The 25,957-nt window shown below is 45.8% G+C and overlaps 1 protein-coding gene across 1 annotated transcript in view; it reads right to left on the bottom strand.

Moving 5' to 3' along the window:
• The window catches only part of SDHB (succinate dehydrogenase complex iron sulfur subunit B), a 245,156-nt gene that overhangs the window by 102,269 nt on the left and 116,930 nt on the right, over positions 1-25,957 (bottom strand). Inside the window, exon 3 of the mRNA XM_030220146.1 lies at positions 24,949-25,034. Coding sequence (XP_030076006.1) covers positions 24,949-25,034 — 86 coding nt within the window. The remainder of the gene's footprint in view (positions 1-24,948; positions 25,035-25,957) is intronic.

The following is a 25,957-nucleotide window of genomic DNA, read 5'->3' as shown; positions in this document are numbered from 1 at the left end:
AAGGTTAAATTAAAAGACAGGTATTCCTTCAGGACCTTTACATATTCCTGACAAACTGCTTCCTGTTTTAACAGCCCGTTATTTAGTGTCCAGTGCCCTACCCGCTGTTTTCCTGTCTGCCAATCTAGTTGTATCCCACAAGGAGCATGATCAGACACAGTAATATTATTTATATGTGCTTTTGTGAGTTGATCTCCTAATAACTTATCAACCAACAAGTAATCAATCCGTGAATATGTAGAATGTACTGGAGAATAAAAAGAGTAGTCACGCTCAGTAGGGTGCATGTCTCTCCAAGACTCAAAAAGACCCATATCCCTGACAAAAGTAGTAAAGTGTTTGGCTAAGACTTTGTCACTACCAGAGTTGCGTCCCAATTTATCCATTTCAGGGCAAAGAGTGGCATTGAAATCACCACCCAATATAAGCTGACCTCCCAGCACTGTGTGTATTTGTTTCTTAAGTAATTGAAAGAAGGATGGTTGATTAGTATTTGGCCCATATATAGATCCCAAAATAACCTCCTGATTTTCAAATGTCTCCCTAAGTATAAGATATCTGCCCTTTGGGTCTCTCTTCACCTGATGGATTTGTATAGGCAGGTCAGACTGGAGCAATATCGCTACCCCTCTTTGTTTCTTGTCAGATATGTCTGAGGCAAAATAAATCTTAGAGTAATAAACATGTCTAAACAAGTATTCATGTGCCCTTTTCAAATGGGTTTCTTGTAACATAACCACCTGGGGTCTATGTCTATTTATCTCTTGCCAAATCAGCTGTCGCTTTCTAGGAGCATTTAGGCCTTTGACATTGAGAGTCATAATCTTTAAAGTAGCTGCCATAGAGTATACTTAACAAAAAGAAAAAGAAAATTAATTTACATACCTAGATGTCACCAGCGGACACTGTAATGCCCTTCCTTCCCGTTTCCCCTTGACCCATCCCCCCCTAGCCTCCCACCTCCCTTCCTCCCCTATCCCCTTCATAAGTAGAGTAACAAACTTCCACGAGAAATAGAATTCCCCGGAGGAGTCCACTTACTCACTTCCCAGCAAGATCAACCCCCGCAGTATACAGCCCGTCCACACCACCTCCGCCCAACCCCGTATGACATCCTCCATATACCCGACAGACTTATCTCCGCTGTATATGTAGATCATAAGGAAATAAAGCCAAAAATGTCCACCTTCGCATACTCTTTCAGCAACCTCACTTCGGAGTAATATTACAGTCAGGTGTTGTGCACAGTCAGCCGTGGTTTCTTTGCCTTATTAAAAACTTGTTGCCATTGTCACACTTTGTCTCTCTTGTCAACAGTAGTCTCCAAGTGTAGTTCTGTAGTCAGTCCCATCATACCCACTGCTTGTAGAATCTGCTGTGCCACCTGCAGGGAGCGAACTTTGTGTAGCTTTCCAGCAATAGTAAAGCATACTGCAAAGGGAAAAGCCCATCGGTATTTTATGTTATGTTGCCCCAATACCTCCAGTATCGGTTTCATATTTCGTCTTTGTTGTAAAGTATAGGCTGATAAGTCTTGGAATACCGAAATAGGTGTATCTTGAAAGCACAAGTCCTTTTGTTGCCTAGCCAGGCCATATAGGTGTTCTTTCTCTGAGTATTTCCAGAAGCGGACCACAATGTCTCTGGGTTTATTAGGGAGCGACTTGCCCAGCGCTCTATGGGCTTGTTCAATTTCCGGGACCTGTTGGTCTGGATTTCCCTTCAAAATATGCTTACACAGTTCATGTACTAGTTTGGGAACATCTTCTTGATCTCCAGCCTCTGGAATGCCCTGAAACCGTAAATTATTTCATCTCCCTCTGTTCTCGATGTCATCAAGTTTGTATTGTAATTCCTCCATTTGATTAGCAAAATCCACCTCCTTCTCTTTCATTTGGTTCATCAGATCCACGTGTTTGTCCACCTGGCCTTCAAGATCCTTCACTCGATTACCAATTTCCTTGAACTCACCTCGCACACTTTCAATGCGTTCCACAATGTCTGATTTCATGCGAGCTAAATCTTTACGGAGGTCTCGAAGCACTTTGGTAAACTGTGAATCCTTATTGTTGCCAGTATCCTCGTCGGAGTGAGCCGAATCAAAATCTGATGCCTCCTCCTCCCGAGATGAAGCATGGCTGCTAGCAGTTTTAGCATTACGGAGGCTGCCTCGTACTCCTGCTTTGGCATCAGCGATTTTCGATTTCTGTGACATTTCTTTTCTATAACTACCACTTGTATATTCTTCCTGCCTTCGTTTCGCGGTAAAGTCCGCCGGTTATATAGCGAAAAAGTAGCGATTTTAGTGGGGCTGAGCCGGAGCAATGAGTTCAGGCTGCCATCGAGGTTGCTGACGTCACCGGAAGTCATCTCCCCTCTTTTGTTTAATATATTTTAAGTCCTCTTGCTTTCTTGATTCAACAATTTGCTATTAAGAGCATACATTTATGCAGATAAGAACATAACAGCCATACCGGGTCAGACCAATGATCCATCCAGCCCAGTATCCTGCTTCCAGCAGTGGCCAATCCATGGCAGAAACACAATTAGTAGCACCATCCATGCTACCAATCCCAGGGCAAGCAGTGGCTTCCCCATGTCCATGTCAATAGCAGGAAATGGATATTTCCTACAGGAACTTGTCCAAACCTCTTTTAAACCCAGGTACACTAACCGCCATTCAGAGGCATAGCCAGACTTCACAGTGGGAGGGGGCCAGTGCCCAAGGTGGGGGGGGGGGGGGCACATTTTAGTCTTCCGCCCCGCCGCCACTCCTCAACCATTGCTGCAGCACAGTACCTTGGTGCTGAAGCCTTCTCCAGCGCTGGTCTCCAGCGCCGTCTCGTTGCCTGTCCTGCTCTCTCTTCCTTCTCACGTCCTGCACGCTCCTTTAAGTGAAACTGAGCATGCTCAATTTCACTAAAAGGAGTGTGCAGGATGTGAGGGGGAATAGAAAGCAGGGCAGGCAATGCTGGAGACCGGCACTGGACAAGGCTTCTGCTGGTGGGGGTTGGGGACCCCCGCCAGCAAAACTAGGGACCCGGAGGAAATTTGGGGGGGGGGGGGGGGGCAGGTCCCCCTGGCCCCACATAGCTACCACTGCCACCATTATCACATCCTCCAGCAACAAGTTCCAGAGCTTAACTATTCTTTGAGTGAAAAAATATTTCCTCTTATTGTTTTAAAAGTATTTCTATGCAATTTCATTGAGTGTCCCCTGGTCTTTGTTCTTTTTGAATGACAAAAAAACGATTCACCTCCACCTGTTCCACTCCACTCAGGATTTTTGTAGACATCCCCCCTCAGCCATCTCTTTTCCAAGGTGACATAATGACATCCTTCTTGTTTCTATGCAGGGCCCCTATTCCCTAGATTTTCAAGATTTACTAAGGCAGTAGCGTTGTGGGCCACGGGCTGACCTCTATCTCCTACACTTACCCCAACCCTTCGTGGAGTGCCCATCATGTTTGTTGATTCTTTCGGGCACATTCCTTAATCTTCACTTCCCAAACTATAAAGGTCTAAAATACAAACTAACGCATGCGTCAACCTTTTCCTACCTGAGCACACAATTCTGGAACACGCTGCCGCGCAACTTAAAAACGATCTATGAACTAGCTAACTTCCGAATTCTACTGAAAACCAATGTCTTTAGCAAGGCATACAACAAGGATCAACAAATATGAACTCCTGTACAAGTATCCAGAACTGCCTTTACAATATTTGCTTGCCAAACTACTACCATGTTACCCAAGATCCTTCTGTTATTACTAAATGTATATTTTCCTATATATTTTTTTATATTTCTTATATATTTCTTACAATATTTGCTTGCTAAACTACTACCATGTTTTATCATTATCATGTTACCCAAGATCCTGCTGTTATTACTAAATGTGTACTTTCTCACATATTTCCACTATTCATGATGTATTGTAAGCCACATTGAGCCTGCAAAGAGGTGGGGAAATGTGGGATACAAATGCAACAAAAATAAATATGGGTGTAGTTTTTGATTCAAATATGTGCCTGGCCATCCACTGCATTCTTCCAGTGCTTCCAATTCATTGTTTACGTTTGGAATGTACTCATCACTCAGCCTTTTTTTTTTTTTTTTTTTGTTACACTGCTCCTACCCTATGGAATTCCCTCCCTTCTCTCTAACAGAACATTCCTATCTGTTTTAAAAGCTCATCTATTTACATTAGTGTTCCCTGATGTAGTGTGGAAGGATAGCATCTCCCTAGGAGGGTGAATGTTGGTGGACCAACAGATTATGTTGGTCCACCAACATTCACCCTCCTCGGGAGATGCTATCCTTCCACACTACATCAGGGAACACTAATGTAAATAAGTACTTATCTATTTACATTAGTGTTCCCTGATGTAGTGTGGAAGGCTACCATCTCCTGAGGAGGGTGAATGTTGGTGGACCAACAGATTGGATATAGCACTGTTCACAGAAGAGAGTGTGTATGAACAACTTAAAAATCTAAAGGTGGACAAAGCAGTGGGACCGGACGGGATCCACCCCAGGATATTGAGGGAGCTCAGAGAGGTTCTGGCAGGTCCTCTTAAAGATTTGTTTAATAAATCCTTGGAGACGGGACAGGTTCCGTGGGATTGGAGAATGGCGGAGGTGGTCCCTCTTCAAAAAAGTGGTGACAGGAAAGAAGCCGGAAACTACAGGCCGGTAAGCCTCACTTCGATTATTGGAAAAGTAATGGAAGCGATGCTGAAGGAAAGGATAGTGAATTTCCTAGAAGCAAATAAGTTGCAAGATCTGAGACAACATGGTTTCACCAAAGGGAAATCGTGCCAAACGAATCTCATTGAATTCTTTGACTGGGTGACCGGAGAATTAAATCAAGGACGTGCTATGGATGTAATCTACTTAGATTTCAGCAAAGCTTTTGATACGGTTCCCCACAGGAGGCTCTTGAATAAACTAGACAGGCTAAAGATAGGATCCAAAGTGGTGAACTGGATTAGGAACTGGTTGACGGGCAGACGCCAGAGGGTGGTGGTAAATGGAGTTCGCTCAGAGGAAGGAAAGGTGAGTAGTGGATTGCCTCAGGGATCGGTGCTGGGGCCGATTCTATTCAATATATTTGTGAGTGACATTGCCAAAGGGTTAGAAGGTAAAGTCTAGCCTTTTTGCAGATGACACCAAGATTTGCAACAGAGTGGACACCCCGGAGGGAGTGGAAAACATGAAAAATGATCTGCGGAAGCTAGAAGAATGGTCTAACGTTTGGCAATTAAAATTCAATGCGAAGAAATGCAAAGTGATGCAATTAGGGAGCAGAAATCCAAGGGAGACGTATGTGTTAGGCGGGGAGAGTCTGATAGGTACGGGTGGGGAGAGGGATCTTGGGGTGATAGTATCTGAGGACCTGAAGGCGACAAAACAGTGTGACAAAGCAGTGGCCGTAGCTAGAAGATTGCTAGGCTGTATAGAGAGAGGTGTGACCAGCAGAAGAAAAGAGGTTTTAATACCCCTGTATAAGACGTTGGTGAGGCCCCACCTGGAGTATTGTGTTCAGTTTTGGAGGCCGTATCTTGCAAAGGATGTTAAAAAAATGGAAGCGGTGCAAAGAAAAGCTAAGAGAATGGTATGGGATTTACGTTCCAAGACGTATGAGGAGAGACTTGTTGACCTGAACATGTATACCCTGGAGGAAAGGAGAAACAGGGGTGATATGATACAGACGTTCAAATATTTGAAAGGTATTAATCCGCAAACGAACCTTTTCCGGAGAGGGGAAGGCGGTAGAACGAGAGGACATGAAATGAGATTGAAAGGGGGCAGACTCAAGAAAAATGTCAGGAAGTATTTCTTCACGGAGAGAGTGGTGGATGCTTGGAATGCCCTCCCGTGGAAGGTGGTGGAAATGAAAATGGTAACGGAATTCAAACATGCGTGGGATAAACATAAAGGAATCCTGTTCAGAAGGAATGGATCCTCAGGAGCTTAGCCGAGATTGGGCAGCAGAGCCGGTGGTGGGAGGCGGGGCTGGTGGTTGGGAGGCAGGGATAGTGCTGGGCAGACTTATACAGTCTGTGCCAGGGCTGGTGGTTGGGAGGTGGGAATAATGCTGGGCAGACTTATACGGTCTGTACCAGAGCTGGTGGTGGGAGGCGAGGCTGGTGGTTGGGAGGCGGGGATAGTGCTGGGCAGACTTATACGGTCTGTACCAGAGCTGGTGGTGGGAGGCGAGGTGGGGATAGTGCTGGGCAGACTTAGGTCTGTGCCCTGAAGAGGACAGGTACAAATCAAGGTAAGGCATACACAAAAAGTAGTACATATGAGTTTATCTTGTTGGGCAGACTGGATGGACCGTGCAGGTCTTTTTCTGCCGTCATCTACTATGTTATTATGATTTTTTTTTTGTTTTGTTTCTTTATTTGTCTTTGACTCTTGTTATGCCTTCGCTTTCCTATTAACTGATGTGGCTCTTTTCTGTTCTTATGCTATATTGTTTAATCTGTAAACTGCTTTGATTTCCCTGTTGAAAGACAGTATATCAAATTTTTAATAAAAAAAACGTCTTTACAAGAGGGGAAATAAATAGCCAGGTTACACTTAGAATGTAATGTTATAAGGTGAAAAGCTGAGCAAATAGCCAGATTATATATAGAAGGAAAAATTATTTCTTACCTGATAATTTTCTTTCCTTTAGCCGCAGCAGATGAATCCAGAGACTTGTGGGTTGTGACCATCTACCAGCAGGTGGAGATAGAGAGCACTGAACTGCAGTGTCTGATAGGATGGAATGCTCCTTGGTCAGTTAGTATTTCTCATAATAGCGCAGAAGAAAACAGAATTATAACATTTCTCCTTCCCCACAGGACAATGTGCTAAACCAAGAACTGCAAACACGTAAACCGCTTACAAAAGTCCATCTAAAATACAAAAATGCAGCAACAAGTTCCAACAGAGAGAACTAACTGATAGGAACCACCAGAAAAACAGGGTGGGACTCTAGATTCATCTGCTGCGACTAAAGGTAAGAAAATTATCAGGTAAGAAATAAGTTTTTATTCCTTAGTGTCAGCATCAGATGAATCCAGAGACTTGTGGGATGTAGAAAAGCAGTCCTGAAATAGGATGGGAACCTAAAGCTCCTGCAGATAGCACCGACACTCCAAAAGATGCATCCGACTGAGCAGAGACATCCAAACGGTAGTGGTCTGGAGAAGATATGCAAGGAAGGCCATGTTGCTGCTCTGCATATTTCCTCCAGGGAGCACAGATGAGCTTCCGCCCAAGAAGTCATGACAGCTAGGGTAGAAGGTGCCCAGAATCCAGCTGGAAGTAGTTTACCAGCTAGTAAATATGTGGACCCAGCGAGCTAGCATGGTTTTGGAAGATGGATTACCTTTCTGAGGTCCTGAACAAAGCACAATGATCTGACCAACAGACCTCGTTGGTCACTTCCAAACAGTGTAAGAGCACATGGCGAACATCAAGGAAACCGGAAGAAAGAAAGGTTGAGATGAAAGGCAGAAACTACCTTAGGAAGAAAAGATGGGATTGTGTGCCCTGTCACCTTCAGGAGAAATCCGGAGTATCTCGACAGGACAAAGTCTGGAGTTCCGAAACCCTGCTTGGGCAGATACCTGGATCTCTAATTAAAACTAGGCTGCCCTGGACGATAGCCCCTGGTATCTTTAAAACGAGGGCAAGTCTGATCCGACCAGAAAGAATATTTAGACATGTACTCAGGAAGACGCTGAGTCTTTGAGTCACCCAGATCTTTCACCAACTTCGCTAAATCCTCACCAAACAACAGCTTGCCATTAAAAGGGAGCTTAACCAGCGCTGTCTGAAGCTGCATCTGCTGACCAGTGGCGCAACCACAGCAAATGACAGGCTGTAAACACCAAGACATGTGCTAGGTCGGCATCCAAATGAAGTCATACAAGGAATCTGCCAGAAATGCCAGCCCTGTCTCCACATCTGGCAATTCAGGAGGAAGTTGACTGTTGGACTTCTGGAAGGAATATGAAATCTGTTGCACCCAGCTAAGGCACGCCCCAGCAGCATATAAGCTGCTGCAGATAACTGCCTGCAAAGAGAGAGAACTTCTGAATTGTCAGAGGAAGGCTGTGCTGAATCCACCAGTTGAGGCTGAGTTTGGCTTGGAGGGTCCAAGAGAGATGGAGACCAACAGCTGAGAAGAAACCCCTGAAGTGGTTTAATGTGGAATCTGGACCATGGAAGAATGTCAAAGATAGAGACCATTGCACTCATAACTTGAACATATTCCCAGACTCCAGTATCTGGTAGGGAAAGTAGAACCTGACTTGGGTGTGAATATTTTGCTGATGAACGTTTGTAAGTTTGAGAAGCTTGCAGGTGCCCTTGGCCTGGATTGGCCGCTGTCGTGGACAAGATGCTGGGCTCGATGGACCCTTGGTCTTTCCCAGTGTGGCATTACTTATGTACTTATGAACAACAGGAAGAAATGTCTTCCCTAAGCTTATGTCAAATATCATTCCCAGATATGCCAAGATTTGTGTTGGAAACAACTGTCTCTTGGTGAAACTGAATACCAATCCTGAGGACTGAAGAATAGCAGCTATCTTGGATGAAACTTGCAGACTCTCTTGAAAGGAAGAGTCGCAAATCAGCCAATCGTGAGGTATGGATGAACCTGCAATCCATCCTTGCGAAGGAAGGCTGCCACTACTACCATGACCTTGAAAAAGTGTCCTTGGTGATGTGGAAAGGCTGAATGACATGATCATAAATGATAATGTTCTCCAAGGATTGCAAATCACAAATCTTCTGTGGGAAGGTGAAATGGGAATATGAAAACACGCTTCCTTGGGATCCAGGGAAGTTAGAAACTCTCCCTGCTGTACTAAAACTATTACAGACTGCAATGTTCCCATTGTGAAATGTTGACCCTTTAACATTCTGACTTTTCTGAAGTCCAAACTCAGGTAGAAGGAAGCTCCCTTCTTTGGAACTACAAAGTAAATGGAATAACTTCCCATTCTCCAAGTGAAATGTTGAACCTTTAACACTCTGACTTTTTTGATGTCCAAACTCGGGTAGAAGGAAGCTCTCTTCTTTGGAACTACAAAGTAGATTGAATAATTTCCCATTCCCCAATTAAAACTGGGGACAGTCTCGACTGTGCCAAAATGAAGAAGCATTTGCAAGGTGGCTTGAACTGCTTGATATTTGGGCTGGAGCTTGCATGGAGGTTCCAAGAAAAAATCTGCAGTGGAATGGGAGAACTACAGTTTGTAACCTTGCTTTAATATTTCCAAGACACATTGGTCTGAAGTAATTTTGGTCCACTCCTCATGGAACCTGGAGAGGAGTTCAGGTATTATGAAACCCAAGGAGTGAACTGAGACCCCATCATTGGAAGATGCAGAAGGCATTGGTGGACCTGGAGTTTGAAGCAGAGTTCTTTCTGGCAGAATGAAAGACGGCTTGTCTTTATTGGAAGTTGGAACCCTGAAAGTTAGATCTGCCTGGCCTGTAGCACTTGGCCTCACAAAACCTAAGATGAGACAGAGGATTTAAAAGAATCTTTAGACTTGTCCTCTGGTAATCTCTGAGATTTGAAGTCCCCTAGATCTTTACTCAAGTTCTTTAGATCTTCTCCAAACAAAAGTTGACTTTAAAAGGTAGCTTGCTAAATGTGACTTAGAAGCCAAATCAGCTGTCCCAATGCCTAAGCCAGAGCTATCTTCTTGCTGAGAGGGTCAAGACTGGCTTGTTTCATTAGAACTGGCTGCTCACTGGAGCTAACTAGTGTAACTGACAGACAGAGCTAGATGGTGTAGCAGAATATGGCTGTTTGTACAATTGTGCAGTGGGACTTGAACCAGCAACTTCTAGATCTCTGTGCTCACTCTCAGCTGGTTGCTTTAACTATTAAGCTATTTCTCTACATTGAAGTAGCTGTGCAATAATCGCTAGCTGTCCAATACAATGAAAAGGTGCAAAAGTGCAACAGAAGCATTTAGAGGTGACTGGAGCTGGTATGTAATAGTTTTGTCCAATTTGCAATTACAGAGAGCAGAGCAGCTGTGCCAAACCAACATAGCTAACCTTTAGCACTATAGTATAGTGTTAGCTGTCCCAGCCATACAATGAACTGTTTGTCAAGGCAAGCAAAAAGGGAGAGAGAAGTAAAATATGCTTTATTTGAATCAGAGCTGAGCTCCACAGCTTCTAATATGATGCACAAACCAGTCTTGAACCTGTGATCTTCAGGTTGAAAGCCAGCCACCTTCCAGAATAAAACTTATTTTGCACCTGGAGAAAATGCTCCTATGGCAGCATTGCCCCAGGTTACCATGGAGACCAGTGCACTAGCCTCAGAAAATAAGGATATGTAACATATCTAGAAACGTGGAGCCAAAAGCACTAAACCTAAGTAAACTTCTTTCTAAAAGTGCAGAAAAAAAGGAATTCCTCTTCTGTCGATATAAATAAAGTTCTGGTAAGAAAAAGAAAGTCCCACAAAAGAAGCGAGGAAAACTTTCAGGGTGTTAAAGTAACTGCCCTCTGTGAAAACAAACTGAGGGGACTTGTGAGGGGGCATTTTCGAACGGGGCCAGCCATCTCTAAGGGCGCCCATCTCCGAGGACAGCACTGTGAAGGGGCGGGGCCAACCGTATTTTCAAATGAGATGGCCGGGTTTGAGATGGCCGGCCTCGGTTTTTGCTGATAATGGAAACCAAGGCCGTCCATCTCAAACCCGGCCAAATCCAAGGCATTTGGTCGTGGGAGGAGCCAGCATTTGTAGTGCACTGGTCCCCCTGACATGCCGGGCACCCTAGGGGGCACTTCTAAAAATTAAAAAAAAAAACCATTAAACTAGCTTCCAGGTGCATAGCTCCCATACCTTAGGTGCTGAGCCCCCCCCCCAAATCCCCCCAAAACCCACTCCCCACAACTCTACACCATTACCATAGCCCTTATGGGTGAATGGGGGCACCTAGATATGGGTACAGTGGGTTTTGTGGGGGGGGGGGGGGGGGATTTGGAGGGCTCCCATTTACCACACAAGTGTAACAGGTAGGGGGGTGGGCCTGGGTCCACCTGCCTGAAGTAAACTGCACCCACTAAAAATTGCTCCAGGGACCTGCATACTGCTGTCAGGGAGCTGGGTATGACATTTGAGGCGGGCAAAAAAGTTTTTAAAGTTATTTTTTTGAGGGTGGGAGGGGGTTAGTGACCACTGGGGGAGTCAGGGGAGGTCATCCCCGATTCCCTCCGGTCCGTTCGGGCACTTTTTTGGGACTTGGACCTGAAAAAAAGGGACCAAGTAAAGTCAGCCAAATACTCGTCAGGGCCGACTTTCTTTTTTCCATTATTGGGCGAAGCCGGCCATCTCGTACCACGCCCCCGTTCCGCCCTCTGCACCCTGCCGACACGCCCCCTTGAAATTAGGCCGGCTCCGCGACGGACTGCAGTTGAGGCTGGCCAAAATCGGCTTTCAATCATGCCGATTTCGCCGGCCTTGAGAGATGGCTGGCCATCTCCCGATTTGTGTCGGAAGATGGCCGGCCTTCTCTTTCGAAAATAAGCTGGAAAGTTCTCTAAAAGTCCTTCTTACCTACAAATGCACTCAGTCTGCAGCCTCTCATTACCTCTCTACCCTCATTTCCCTTACGTTCCCGCCCGTAACCTCCGCTCACAGGACAAATCCCTCCTCTCACTACCCTTCTCCATCACCGCCAACTCCAGGCTCCGCTCATTCTGCCTCGCCTCACCCTATGCTTGGAATAAACTTCCTGAGCCCTTACGCCAAGCCCCCTCCCTACCCATCTTCAAATCCTTGCTCAAAGCCCACCTCTTCAATGTTGCTTTCGTCACCTAACCTTTATACCTTTCAGGAAATCTAGACTGCCCCTATTTGACTGACTGTACATTTGTCCTTTAGATTGTAAGCTCCTTTGAGCAGGGACTGTCCTTCTATGTTAAATTGTACAGCGCTGCGTAACCCTAGTAGTGCTTTAGAAATGTCAAGTAGTAGTAATATGAGAACACTAAATAGGCCCTTTCAGAGGACCTAATACACATGGTGCACTGCCCTGATGCTGTTCACTGGCTCCCACACTAGGAACAGCATTTAACCAACTCTGGAACTATAAGTAAAATCTTAACTCACCACAGACAGCGAGGCCTTTTGGTGACTGCTGCCACTAACAAATCCATTTTAGGCAGAGTGTGGAAATGGGGTAAAGATGTCACATAGTCGTTGCCAACTGAAGGACAATGTATGGGGTGACCCACTGAGTAGAAATGACTTCCTGCATAGCCTCATGCACTGGAAAGACTAAAGCAGTCTTCTAGTGCTTACCATTTTAAGATTAGCACAGTGGCGTGCTGGTAAATGTTTAACAACAGGCTCTCTCCCCAGTCCACCTCTGCGCCCCCCCCCCCCCCCAATTGCAGAGCTGGCTATAGCCGGGGAGAGAGCCTGTGGGGGGGGGGGGGGAATGCATTACTCTCTCCAGGAAAAAAAAATTAAATGATCCCAGGTTCCAATCTAATTCATGTTTAATGTGGGATAAAATGCCATAAATAAATAAATAAATATAAACTTTTAATGTTGAGCACCTGATTCTCAAAGTGGACATATTCCAAACACTATAATGAAAATAAAATGATTTTTTCTACCTTTGTTGTCTGGTGACTGTTTTTCTGATCATGCTGGCCCAGTATCTGATTCTGCTGCTATTTGTCCTCTTAACTCCGTTTCCAGGGCTTCCTTTCCATTTATTTCTTTACTTTCCGCCTTTCTTCACCCGAAGTGGTGAACTGGATTAGGAACTGGTTGACGGGCAGACGCCAGAGGGTGGTGGTAAATGGAGTTCGCTCGGAGGAGGGAAAGGTGAGTAGTGGAGTGCCTCAGGGATCGGTGCTGGGGCCCATTCTGTTCAATATATTTGTGAGTGACATTGCCGAAGGGTTACAAGGTAAAGTTTGCCTTTTTGCGGATGACACCAAGATTTGCAACAGAGTGGACACCCCAGAGGGAGTGGAAAACATGAAAAAAGATCTGAAGAAGCTGGAAAAATGGTCTAACGTTTGGCAATTAAAATTCAATGCGAAGAAATGCAAAGTGATGCACTTAGGGAGTAGAAATCCAAGGAAGGCGTATGTGTTAGGTGGGGAGAGCCTGATAGACACGGACGGGGAGAGGGATCTTGGGGTGATAGTATCTGAGGACCTGAAGGCGATGAAACAGTGCGGCAAGGCGGTGGCCGTAGCGAGAAGGTTGCTAGGCTGTATAGAGAGAGGTGTGACCAGCAGAAGAAAGGAGGTTTTAATGCCCCTGTATAAGACGTTGGTGAGGTCCCACCTGGAGTATTGTGTTCAGTTTTGGAGGCCGTACCTTGCGAAGGATGTTAAAAAAATGGAAGCGGTGCAAAGAAAAGCTACGAGGATGGTATGGGAGTTGCGTTCCAAGACGTATGAAGAGAGACTTGCTGACCTGAACATGTATACTCTGGAGGAAAGGAGGAACAGGGGTGATATGATACAGACGTTCAAATATTTGAAAGGTATTAATCCGCAAACAAATCTTTTCCGGAGATGGGAAGGCGGTAGAACGAGAGGACATGAAATGAGATTGAAGGGGGGCAGATTCAGGAAAGATGTCAGGAAGTATTTCTTCACAGAGAGGGTGGTGAACGCTTGGAATGCCCTCCCGTGGGAGGTGGTGGAGATGAAAATGATAACGGAATTCAAACATGCGTGGGATAGGCATAAAGGAATCCTGTGCAGAAGGAATGGATCCACAGAAGCTTAGCTGAAATTGGGTGGCGGGGGGAAGAGGGGTTGGTGGTTGAGAGGCTAGGATAGGGGAGGGCAGACTTATACGGGGTCTGTGCCAGAGCCGGTGATGGGAGGCGGGACTGGTGGTTGGGAGGCGGGAAATACTGCTGGACAGACTTATACGGTCTGTGCCCTGAAAAAGACAGGTACAAATCAAGGTAAGGTATACACATATGAGTTTATCGTGGGCAGACTAGATGGACCGTGCAGGTCTTTTTCTGCCATCATCTACTATGTTACTATTTCTTGCCCTACATCCGTAAGTAAAAGCTGGGTCTTCCGCAGACTTGACTGTCCAGTGGATCCACCTTCTGCCTATTTTCTTCATCCATGTGCAGTTTTTCTCCTCTCTTCCTTTTCCCTCATCTCCTTCCTCACTCTTCCCTCCCCTCCATCCATGTCCAGCAACTCTCCTCTCCCCTGCCCCCTCTATCCATCCATACCCAGCAATTCTCTTCTTTTCCCTGCCCCCCCCCTCTATCCATCCATACCCAGCAATTCTCTTCTCTCCCCTGCCCCCCTCTATCCATTCATACTCCGCAATTCTCTTCTCTCCCCTGCCCCCCTCCAGCCATCCATACCCAGCGATTCTCTTCTCTCCCCTGCCCCCCCACTCCAGCCATCCATACCCAGCAATTCTCTTCTTTTCCCTGCCCCCCCCCTCTATCCATCCATACCCAGCAATTCTCTTCTCTCCCCTGCCCCCCTCTATCCATTCATACTCCGCAATTCTCTTCTCTCCCCTGCCCCCCTCCAGCCATCCATACCCAGCAATTCTCTTCTCTCCCCTGCCCCCCTCTATCCATTCATACTCCGCAATTCTCTTCTCTCCCCTGCCCCCCTCCAGCCATCCATACCCAGCGATTCTCTTCTCTCCCCTGCCCCCCCACTCCAGCCATCCATACCCAGCGATTCTCTTCTCTTCCCTGCCCCCCCAGCCATCCGTACCCAGCGATTCTCTTCTCTCCCCTGCCCCCTCTATCCATCCATACTCCGCAATTCTCTTCTCTCCCCTGCCCCCCTCCAGCCATCCATACCCAGCGATTCTCTTATCTCCCCTGCCCCCCCCAGCCATCCGTACCCAGCGATTCTCCTCTCCCCTGCCCTCCCCTCCCGCTTCCATCCATGTCCAGCGATTCTCCTTCGCCCCACCCTCCCCTCCCATTCATATCCACCTACACGCCCCTCTTCTCCCCCCAACATCCCCCTTTTTCTTCCTGCCACAGTTGGTTTAAATCTTTTTTATTACCACCATTGAAGCAGCCGCGTCACTGAAAGCCCTGCCCGTCTCTAGCCTTCCCTTCGTGAGTTTGTTCCCTCAGAGTCCCACCCTCATGGAAAGAGGAAATGACGTCAGAAGGCGGGTCTCTGAGGGAACAAACTCACGAAGGGAAGGCTAGAGACGGGCAGGGCTTTCAATTACGTGGCTGCTTCAACGGAGGTAATAAAAACAATTTACACCCCCCCCCCCCCAGGGCAGCGCAGGCAAACGAGGGCAGTAGCTGGAGATAAGGTAAACGGGGTAAGCATGGCTTGTGGTACCCTCCTGCCATGCTTACCTCGTTTACCGGAGCCGGCTTGCCCTGCAGAACAACTGGCGCGCAAGATCTTTAAAAATTTAACAACCGGAGGAAGTGACGTCACGAGGCTGAATGGCTGCTTAATCCCGGAGCTTCGTTCTTCCCTCCTGTTATCAGACACTACCAGCTATAATTAATCCTCTCACTGCACTGGCAAGAACTGCAATTTGTTGCTGACTTACCCAGGTTCAGCAGGATGAGTAAAAAAAGCGGCGCGCCGCATCGGGAGAGCGAGTGCTTATCGGTGAAGCAGACGGATTGAGGCCTAGCGCGTCCTGCTTCCCCCAAGGTATGCAGACTCTCAGAATCGAGGCAGACTTCGTCCTGTGAAGAGCGCCGTGAACCTGAACCCACCCAGGCTCTCTCACAGGACCTGACCAAATGCTTGGAGGCGCTCAGGGCTGAAATTGTGGCGTCAAAAGAAGAAATCCTTGAACACGTGGATGCCCTGAGCGTCGATTTGAGGGAGCTGGGGGGAAGGGTGGAAGTCCTAGAAGAGCGTGCGGACGAGTTGGGAGAGAGACACGAGGAGACGGACAGACGCCTGAAAAAATTGACAGATCAGACAGAAGACCTTCGACTTAAACTGGACGACCTTGAGAACCGGGGACGTAGACAAAATCTCCGGTTTCGGGGAGTCCACGAAAATGGGGACAAGGAGGATGTTCAGACGCTCGTGCGAGACATCTCTGCACAATTGATGGGCCCTGAGATTGATGTCAGCGAGATAGCTATAGACAGAGCTCATAGAGCGTTGGGGCCTGCAAGAGACAACAGGCCACAAGATATTGTGGTGCGATTCACCACCTATGCCTGCAAAGAGTGCAGATGGCAAAAGGCTCGTCAATCCCCCAATCTCGAGTTTAATGGGGCCCGTGTGGCGGTCTATCAGGATCTGTCCTTGTTTACGCTGACCTCGAGGAGGACTATGAAGCCGGTCACAGAGATCCTAACTAAGGAGAAAATCTTCTACAGATGGGCATTTCCGTTTGCAATTTGCTTTGAGCTCAAGGGCGAGAAGCTCCGGTGTCGCTCCGTGGCAGCAGCATGGAAGAGCCTCCACGAGGTGGGATTAACCCCTACGGAATGTCCGCCGACAGAGGTGGCCCCTTCAACAAAAGTGAGGCTGCAGAGATGGAAGAGGTTCGAGAAAGGGGCAAAGAATTCATGACTCCAGACCTGAGAAGCAACAGCTGGACATTTTTGTGAGAATCTAATTTCGGGGTCTCAAGCCCCAAGGGGGGCAGAGACGAGTTTATGTTTAAGTGAGAGTGATTTAAATGATATAATATGATTTATGGTAGTGGGTGTTCATGTGAAAGTGGGGTGAAAGCAGGAGGAATGAATGTGGGACGGGGGGATTGGGGGGAATTGTCTATATTTGGTTAAATAGTAGTTGTAAAACATCTGAGGTTTGGCCAGTGGGGTTTCTTCTTTAAGTCCCAAGTAGTACCGTATGGTGCTGGTTGGTGGGTTGAGGAGTGGGGATGGAAGGGAGGGTAGTAGGGGAAGAGAAGCGGATAGGGTGGGGGGGCGAGGCAGGGTTTGGGTAGGGAGGGTAGGGGATAGTAGGGGAGGGAGGGAATTAGAGTTAGGTTCAAGTCTTCCCTGGTTCACATTTTATTCTTTTTTCCACCGAAGTTTAAATGGTGGACTTTAAGATATGCACATATAACATAAAGGGGTTGAATTCCCCATATAAGAGGCACGCCTTGATGCGTGAATTAAATTTGATGAGACTGCAAGTAGTCTTCTTACAGGAAACTCATTTCCTTCAAAGGTATGAGGGTCTCTTGTCTTCTAAACAATATCAGCAGGTGTACTGCGCCTCTGATGTTACTGGTTCAAAGAAACGAGGGGTGGCCATAATGTTCCACAAGGATACCCAGGTGCAGGTACTGCATTCCAGAAAGGACAGGGAGGGCAGATTTTTGTTCTTGCATGTATTATTGGAGCAGGAGGAATGCACACTGTCTAGTGTATATGCCCCAAATGAGAGGCAGGATAATTTTTTCCTGCGCCTGCGGAGGGAATTACAGGCCTTTGCTAAGGGTAAACTAATAGTGGCTGGTGATTTCAATGCCACTATGCAGCCAGGACTGGATAGGTCAGCTCCTCCTGCTCCGACCGATTGTAGAATCTCCCGTGCTTTGAACTGTTTGGTTGATGAGATGGGGTTATATGATGTGTGGACAATTGGAAACACTAGAGGGCGGGAATATACCTTTTACTCAACAGTGCACCTCTCTTACTCCAGAATTGACTTCATTTTTTTGGATAAGATGTTGTCGGTTGGGGCGGGGGGGGGGGGGGGGGGCAACATAGGTCATATCACCATCTCAGACCATGCTCCAGCCTGGGTCTCTATTCCATCCTTACGTGAGGAAAAGCGTGATATGGACGATCAATAACTCTTTGCTACAAGACCCGGAGTTGGTGGCGAGATTTCTCCCAGTTTTAAAAGAGTATTTTGATCTTAATATGGACTCCGGGCCAGCACTGGGGACAGTCTGGGATGCCTTTAAGGCAGTAGCAAGAGGGTATTTCCTTAAGCAGGCCGGTCAGAGGTCTCGAGCCCATAAGGAGCGTCTGTCCCAGTGTATGGACAAATTGGGAGCTTTGGAGCTTAAATATAGAGAGACCAGATCGGTGTCTGACTACCGGAGATTGCAAGCTAAGAGGCTGGAAATAGCTGCTTTACATGAAGATAGTTTGAAATTTGTGCATGCAAGGGTTAACCAGTTGTATTATGCCTGCACTAATAAACCAGGAAGATTATTGGCCACTAAATTGCGTAAGATGAGATCTGACAGGCATATATTAAGGATGAGGGGTGCTGGGGGGGAGGTGCTGCACAAATCTACACAGATCAGAGATTGTTTTGCACAATATTACGAGAAGTTATATCGGGAGGATGCCACTGTACAGACGGAAAAAATAGATGAATATTTGGCAGCGAGGGGGTTGGCGGTTCTTTCTGAAACGCAGAGGTTGGAGTTGGATCAACCGGTGGGAGTAGATGAGGTGATGAAGGTTATCAAGGCTTTGCCAACAGGGAAAGTGCCGGGATTAGAAGGTTTTACAAACGAATTTTATAAGATCTATGCAACACAACTGGCGCCCTATTTGACTCTGATTGTTAATTCGGTACGAGAGGGAGCTTCTCTACCACTGACAATGATGGAGGCGTGGGTGGCGGTATTACCAAAGCCTGGCAAAGATAGAACTGAATGCGCATCGTACCGGCCAATATCGATACTTAACGCGGACGTCAAAATTCTGGCCAAGGTTCTGGCCAACCGACTGGGGAGGGTCCTGCCTAATCTAATCCATCCCGATCAGGTAGGGTTTGTAGCCAATAGGCAAGCCATGGACAACATCCGGAGAACAGTGGACCTTTTATACGCAGCCCAGACAAAGGCCATTCCTGTGGTGCTATTAGGACTTGACGCTGAAAAAGCCTTCGATCGGGTCCACTGGGGGTTCCTTGACAAGGTCCTAGCTAGGGTTGGGATAGGACTTCAATACAGGACCTGGATTGAGGCATTGTATGCGGCGCCACGTGCGTGTGTGCGGGTGAACGGCGGGCATTCGGCGGCTTTTCAGCTGGGTCGTGGTACGCGGCAGGGTTGCCCGCTGTCTCCCCTGCTCTTCGCCCTGGCAATGGAGCCCCTGGCGGAGGCGATTAGAGAGCACCCAGACATTGCTGGTGTGAAGGTGGGAGGACAGGAATACAAAGTAGCGTTATTTGCAGACGATGTCCTCCTGTCACTGACAAATCCACTAATTTCACTACCCAATCTAATGAAAGTGATGGGGGAATACGCCGGAATTTCAGGCTACAAACTTAATGCTAGTAAATCTACGGGAATGGCGGTCGGGGTTGCCCCGAGTATATTGGACACTTTGAAAGCATCCTTTCCTTTTAAATGGGAGGGGAGTGCCTTGAGCTATTTGGGTGTGAGGATTTCTAGTAATTTATCTGCGCTGTTTGAGACTAACTACCAGGCCCTTAAGAGGGAGATACAGAGGGATCTGGACAGATGGTTGAATATGGGTTTATCCTGGTTTGGGTGCATCGCAGCAATTAAAATGAATATTTTGCCCCGACTTTTATACTTGTTCCAGGTATTGCCATTGAGGCTGTCCAGGTCCTTCTTGTCCGGGCTTCAAGATTCCCTGATCCGGTTCGTCTGGAACCATAAAAAACTGCGACTGCCCCGAGCTTTGCTTTACAAGAGCAAAAGGGAGGGAGGTTTGGGAGTTCCCAACCTGACATGGTATTACTGGGCGGTACAAGCCAGAGGGGCTATTGATTGGTTTAGAAGGGAAGACCATAAAAGATGGGTAGATATTGAGCAAGCCCTGGTGGGCTCGCGTGCCCTTGGGCACTTAATGTGGCTACCCAGCAAATATAGGGGAAGGACTGATAGATTTCCGCCCACAGTTCAGGCCACCTTCTATTATTGGGACTCTATGTTTCCGGACCGACAACCGATAGTATCAGGCTTAGCTCCAATTGTGGACAACCCCTTATTTAAGCCAGGTATAGAGAGTAGTATTTTCTGTAAATGGGCAGCCTCAGGCCTGGATTTGCTGGGGCAGCTGCATGTGGGTGAGAGACTGGTGCCATTTGGGACTTTGATGGAAGATTATGGACTGGGGTCGGGTGACCATTTTGCCTACTTGCAGCTCCATCACTTTCTCAGAGGGCCTGTTTACGGTACATGCTTGAGGCGCAACACGCACCCGATGGAGGAGGTGTGTGTGGACACTAAGCATACGCGTGGTCTGATATCCTTTCTGTACGACTACCAAATGAGGCGCTCAAAACCATCTGTATTACATAGACAGAGATGGGAGCAAGAGTTACAATTTACGCTTCCGGAGGCTAGCTGGTTGACAATTGAGAAGAGGATTAGGAAAGCTTCATTGGTGGTGGCATTACAAGAAAACGCGGTTAAGGTATTTTATAGATGGTACTTGACACCCGTTAGATTACATCGCATGAACGCCCAAATATCACGGAGCTGTTGGCGAAATTGTGGTGAGGTAGGCACTGCAGGGCACATTTGGTGGACATGTCCTAAAGCGCAGGCTTACTGGAGGGGAGTTCAGGCACGCCTTCAAAGATGGATTGGTAGGACTGTGCGGTGGCATCCCTCGATTTTCCTGTTGGGGGTACGACCAGAAGGTCTTGCGCTTGATCAGTGGCTCTTTGTGAGTGCCTCACTGAATGTTGCACGGGTGAATTTAGCTCAGAGCTGGAAATCTCCGTTAGTCCCTCCAGTGGTAAGATGGATAACCAAGGTCAGATATATTTGTGAAATGGAAAGATTGACCGCTGTAAAGAGAAGAACACTGCCTAAGTGGCAGAGAATTTGGGAACCCTTTTTGGTTAAGTGTGTAGAATAATTGCAGTGCTGGATGAGAAAAACTGGGAAGACGGGAGGGAGGGGGGAGGGAGGGTTAGAGATTGATAGGGGGGGGGATAGGGTGAATGGGGGGCGGGGGTAGGTTAATAAGTAAAACCAAAAATGTTTGACGTATACTGAGCTCCTAATATGACATTGTTACTCTGTTCGCTGGTTTGTCTGTTACATTGACTAAAATGACCTGGACTGGTAGTGAGATTGTATAATCTACTTGTATTATGTAGAGATGGTTATTGGTTGTATTTGATTAACAATGCTTAATAAAGACTTCTATAAATCAAAAAAAAAAAAAATTTAACAACCGGCTCTTGTGAGCCGGCTCCAGCACACCACTGGATTAGCAGATTAAGAACCCTTTGTGCCTTAGGTATAAAGGAAGGCAACTCCTCCTTATGAAACACCCACATTGCGGTGGGATCATCAGTGTCCTCTGTAAATAGCTGGAGAAGGGTGAGGGAGGGAGGTAGGGACCTTGGGTGACCAGGTGTACCCCCTAAAGGTGGCACCATTCAGACACACACCCCAAAGCTCTACTGAACTTAGAGACGCAGAACAGGAGCCACCATTAGATGAGACAAGGAGCTTGTGAGAGACCATCCATCCGCCTGCTGGAGATAGAGAATACTGACTGACCAAGGAGCATTCCATCCTATAAGACACTGCAGTTCAGCGCTATCTCCACCTGCTGCTGATGCTAAGGAATGTAATGTTATAAAGTGAAAAGCTCAGCAAAGCACACATATAGGCTGAAAATCAGTATTTTAAAAACAAAACGAGTTAAAGTTTTAACAGGAAACCAATGTACAGTACATAGAATTGGGGAAGCCTTATCACATTTATTTAACTTGACTATTAATTTTGTGCTATATTCTGTAAAACCTGCAATTTACTCAACAAAGCATTTACACCTACATAAGTGAGTTGCATTAATCCAAGTATTGCAAATTTAGACATTGAAGGGTCCTTTTACTAAGCCACGTAAGCATCTACGGGCGCCAAAATAGAGCTACCGCATGGTTCTTGAGGTAATTTCATTTTTGACGAGCGGCCAATATGCATGGCCGAAAAATTTATTTTCTGCCATGTGTATCGGACGCGCGCCTAGTGGCAATTGGCACGTGTAGGTCATTACTGCCTGGTTACGTGAGACTTTACCACTAGGTCAATGGCTGGCGGTAAGGTCTCACACCCAAAATGGGCATGCAGCAAGTTTGATTTTGCTGCACGTCCATTTTCAGCAAAAATGTTTAAAAGGCCTGCGCACACCCAAAACCCGCACCTACACTACCGCAGACCATTTTTCAGCGCACCTTACTAAAAGGACCCCTGAATCACCAGTCTAAACGTTCACTATGAAAATTAGAGACTATCATCTTTAGTTGTCAAGACTATCATCTTTAGTTGTCAATGACTTGGATATTCCTTAAGATGCTGAAAATGACTAGAGAACATTGCAATGGATGGTGTTTAGGAATGAAAGTTATCAAATTGTGGTCCGAGAAAGAAACAGCCATACATACATTGAAAGAAGAGGCTTAAGTCAAGGCAGTAGACATGCCGGTGAGGGGGAGCAATAGAGAATAGGTGCAGATCAAAGAGAGTCAGAAGGGTATCAATGTGAAGGTTAACATTTCAAGAATAAGAGAATGGATAAAATGATTCTAAGAAGGAAAGCCAGGAATCAAAATTAACAAGGAAGGAGAAGGGGAACTTACCAGAAGGATGATAGCTACATGGAGAGAAAGTGAGTGAAAAGGTCAATGCAGTATTCTCAAATGAAGAGAGTAGAAATGGGTTTGAGGTGGAAGGGAATGAAATCTGCAGGAGGAGGAAAGAAGGAGCCCATTTCTACCACCCAAGCATGTTTACATGGGAGAAATGTAAATCTCCATTACAGACAGCAGCAATGAGACAGAGTCCTCAGGAGAAAATCAGGTCTCAGTCAAACCAAGGAGGGATAAAGGGAACGAGAGGGGTCATGAAGATAGTTAGACAAGCTTACTGGAAATATAAAGGGCATTCCACAGGTTATATAAGAGAAGAGAAGATGCAGAAAGGAGAGGGGAGAGAGAAAAAAAGTTTGAGGGCCAACAGGTTTCACTAAACAAATGAGACAATATCTGAAGTGGAGGATTGGGTTTGTCGTCTCATAACAAAAGGAGGAGGAGGAGAGTTATAAGAAGTAGAGGCATGATGGTGACGAGCATTAGGAAGAAAGATAACTGGGTGGCTGGAGGGCATGAGAATCACTTAGTAACTTGACTAAATGGTGCTGAGGAGAAACCAGCTGCTTTGGTACCAGTGGGGTACCAATAATATAGAAAGTATGGAGGGAGATTCTAGAAGCCAAAATTTAGGCTTTTAGACAGAAAGCAGAAATCCAGAACCTTCATGAAATCCTCCTTATTCCACACATGGGACTTAAGAAGGGTGGCAGAGCTCTGGAGACCAATGCATAGATGTTTCAGATAGTTTCTACTTTCAGCCAATAATGAGGTATCATCAGAATAGCAAAGTTTGCTCATGAGTCTTCCACCAATTTTCATACCTTGGATTTCTTCATATAGTCCTGCTTCTCCAATGATTTTTCTGTATATAAAAGAGGAAAGTATGCAGCCCTACTATACACTTATGCCAATTTGAATCCATTCGCCTTGTTCCATTTGAATTGTTGCTCCTTGATCAATGAAAAGATTTGTGCAAGTGTTCTAGTGTACTCATGCATCTTAATGTGGCCCAGAGTTTTTCATGATTTACACAAAGGCCTCGCTTTAGTCAATGAAACACATGTAGACATCCTTTTGGCATTCTTTCGCCTATCAAGAATGAATCTCACATCCGTGATGTCTCTTGTTCCTCACCTTTTCCTGAACCTTGCTTGAATTTCAGGCAGTTCTTGATCCAGGTATGATTGTAGTCTCATGATCTCAATCTTGCTGGCACATGGGATCACAGCGATTATGAGATAGTTTCCACTGCCAGTCAGATCTCCTTTCTTCAATACTAGTATGAACACAAATCTTTTGCAGCCAGTTGGTCACATTGTTGTCTTCCAAGTTTCCTGGCAGAGCCTGCATATAATACTTCAAATGAGAATGACATCAATGCCTGGTGCTCTGTTCTTTGATAAATCTCTTAATACTGCTTCAACTTCTTTCATCACCAATGATACCAAATCATAAGGTACAAGGTGAAATGGCTGTTGATCCACTGATCTTTACAGTATAATGATTCAATGTATTTTCTATTTTTCTTGATGATCTCAGTGCTGCTCAACATGGATCTTTGAGTGTATTTTAGCTCTCTCTCATAGCTTTATGAAACCATAGCTGGGTTAAAATAAAAAACAAAACAAAAAAAACCCCACAGGTTTGGAGAAGTTTCTAATGTTTCTTTTGTATCATTTCCTGTGGTATTTACAGACTTTTTTGTTTGTTTGGGTTTTTTTGTTCGTTTGGGTTTTTTTCCTTTATGAGAGGAATATCGCTAAGAGCATGCACTCTTTCAGAACAAGAGTGTACTCTTTCCCAATTGTATGTGCATGCATGCTCTTCTTTCAGAAGAGCACACCCTCTGTCATAAGAGCAACATAGGAAATGTCATTGATATTTCCCATATCATTTCAAATGAACCCACATCCCCAATTACAGGCCCACTAACACCTACCAGCCATCTCCTTTATGTAGGAACAAGCAAAAGAAAGAGATTTTCAAGGTATTTTCAAGTGCCCTGAATTAGCCACTAATGGAACAAAGATGCTGAACCTAATGGACCTTAGGTCTGATCCAGCATAGCAGTTATGTTCAAATATAGCCAAAACGTTTCACTTACAGACTCTTAGCTATTGCATCTTGGCCATTTTCAGCAATTTTTAACTTCTCCTCATAGTTCTACTGTCTGGTAATTCTGTGCTGAAAGCCAAATTCACCCATTATTACGTATATACAGAGACTTGGGCCACAGACTTCAGGTGATCTTTCAGCTAAAGAACTAGTTAAATATGCAAATATATCTACTTATGGAAATCCAATTTATGAAACCCAATCTGCTGTGCATTATAATCCATCCTGCTTCTCACTGAGATTTTGTAACAGAGAAAAAAAAAGTTGCCTACCTTCTCGACAAGATCTTCGGAAGGTCAGTGTGCCATCCATCTCATTCTTAATCTTAATCAATGCATCTAGCACCATGGGACCACACCTAAAAGGGAAACACACTTGTTAGTTAAGTAAAACTGAACATCTTGCCACAATTATCATTAAAGTCTACACAAATAAAACCATTATACAGAAATATCACTGATCCTGGTGCAAGGATAACTGTAACAGAGCCCCTTAGCAACAGTAGTGACAATATCTTCTTAACTAGTTAAGTTGTTTAACTATACAATTAAATATACGATGAATATTCTGTCCTAAAGTTGACCGGACAAGTTACCTCAGCAATTTATGTGGTCTACTACTACTATTTATTTCTATAGCACTACTAGAACTACACAGCTCTTTACACAAACACATAAGAGACTGTCCCTGCTCAATAGAGCTTACTATCTAGGATAAATAGGGATTGGGGAATTCCATTTATTATGGGAGTAATTAAAACATGGGTATTAAACAGGTAAATAAGGGGTTAAGAGTTAAAAGCAGCCTTAAACAAAATGGACCTTTAGCTTAGATTTGAATAAGGCCAGAGACAGAACATTACATACAGATACAGGAGGTCTATTCCACGTGAACAGCACAGCAAAGTGAAAGGAACAGAGTATGGTGCTGGTGAAGGATACATATAAAGCGAATGCTACATACCTGTAGAAGGTATTCTCCGAGGACAGCAGGCTGATTGTTCTCACTGATGGGTGACGTCCACGGCAGCCCCCTCCAACCGGAAACTTCACTAGCAAAGGCCTTTGCTAGTCCTCGCGCGCCCATGCGCACCGCGCATGCACGGCCGTCTTCCCGCTCGAACCGGCTCGTGTTCGTCAGTCCCATATGTAGCAAGACAAAGACAAAGGAAGACACAACTCCAAAGGGGAGGCGGGCGGATAGGTGAGAACAATCAGCCTGCTGTCCTCGGAGAATACCTTTTACAGGTATGTAGCATTCGCTTTCTCCGAGGACAAGCAG

This window comes from Microcaecilia unicolor, chromosome 11 (genome assembly GCF_901765095.1).
Source record: "Microcaecilia unicolor chromosome 11, aMicUni1.1, whole genome shotgun sequence".
Lineage (NCBI taxonomy): Eukaryota > Metazoa > Chordata > Amphibia > Gymnophiona > Siphonopidae > Microcaecilia > Microcaecilia unicolor.
Note: the sequence above shows the minus strand (reverse complement) of the source record. Positions and strands in the feature narration are given on the sequence as shown.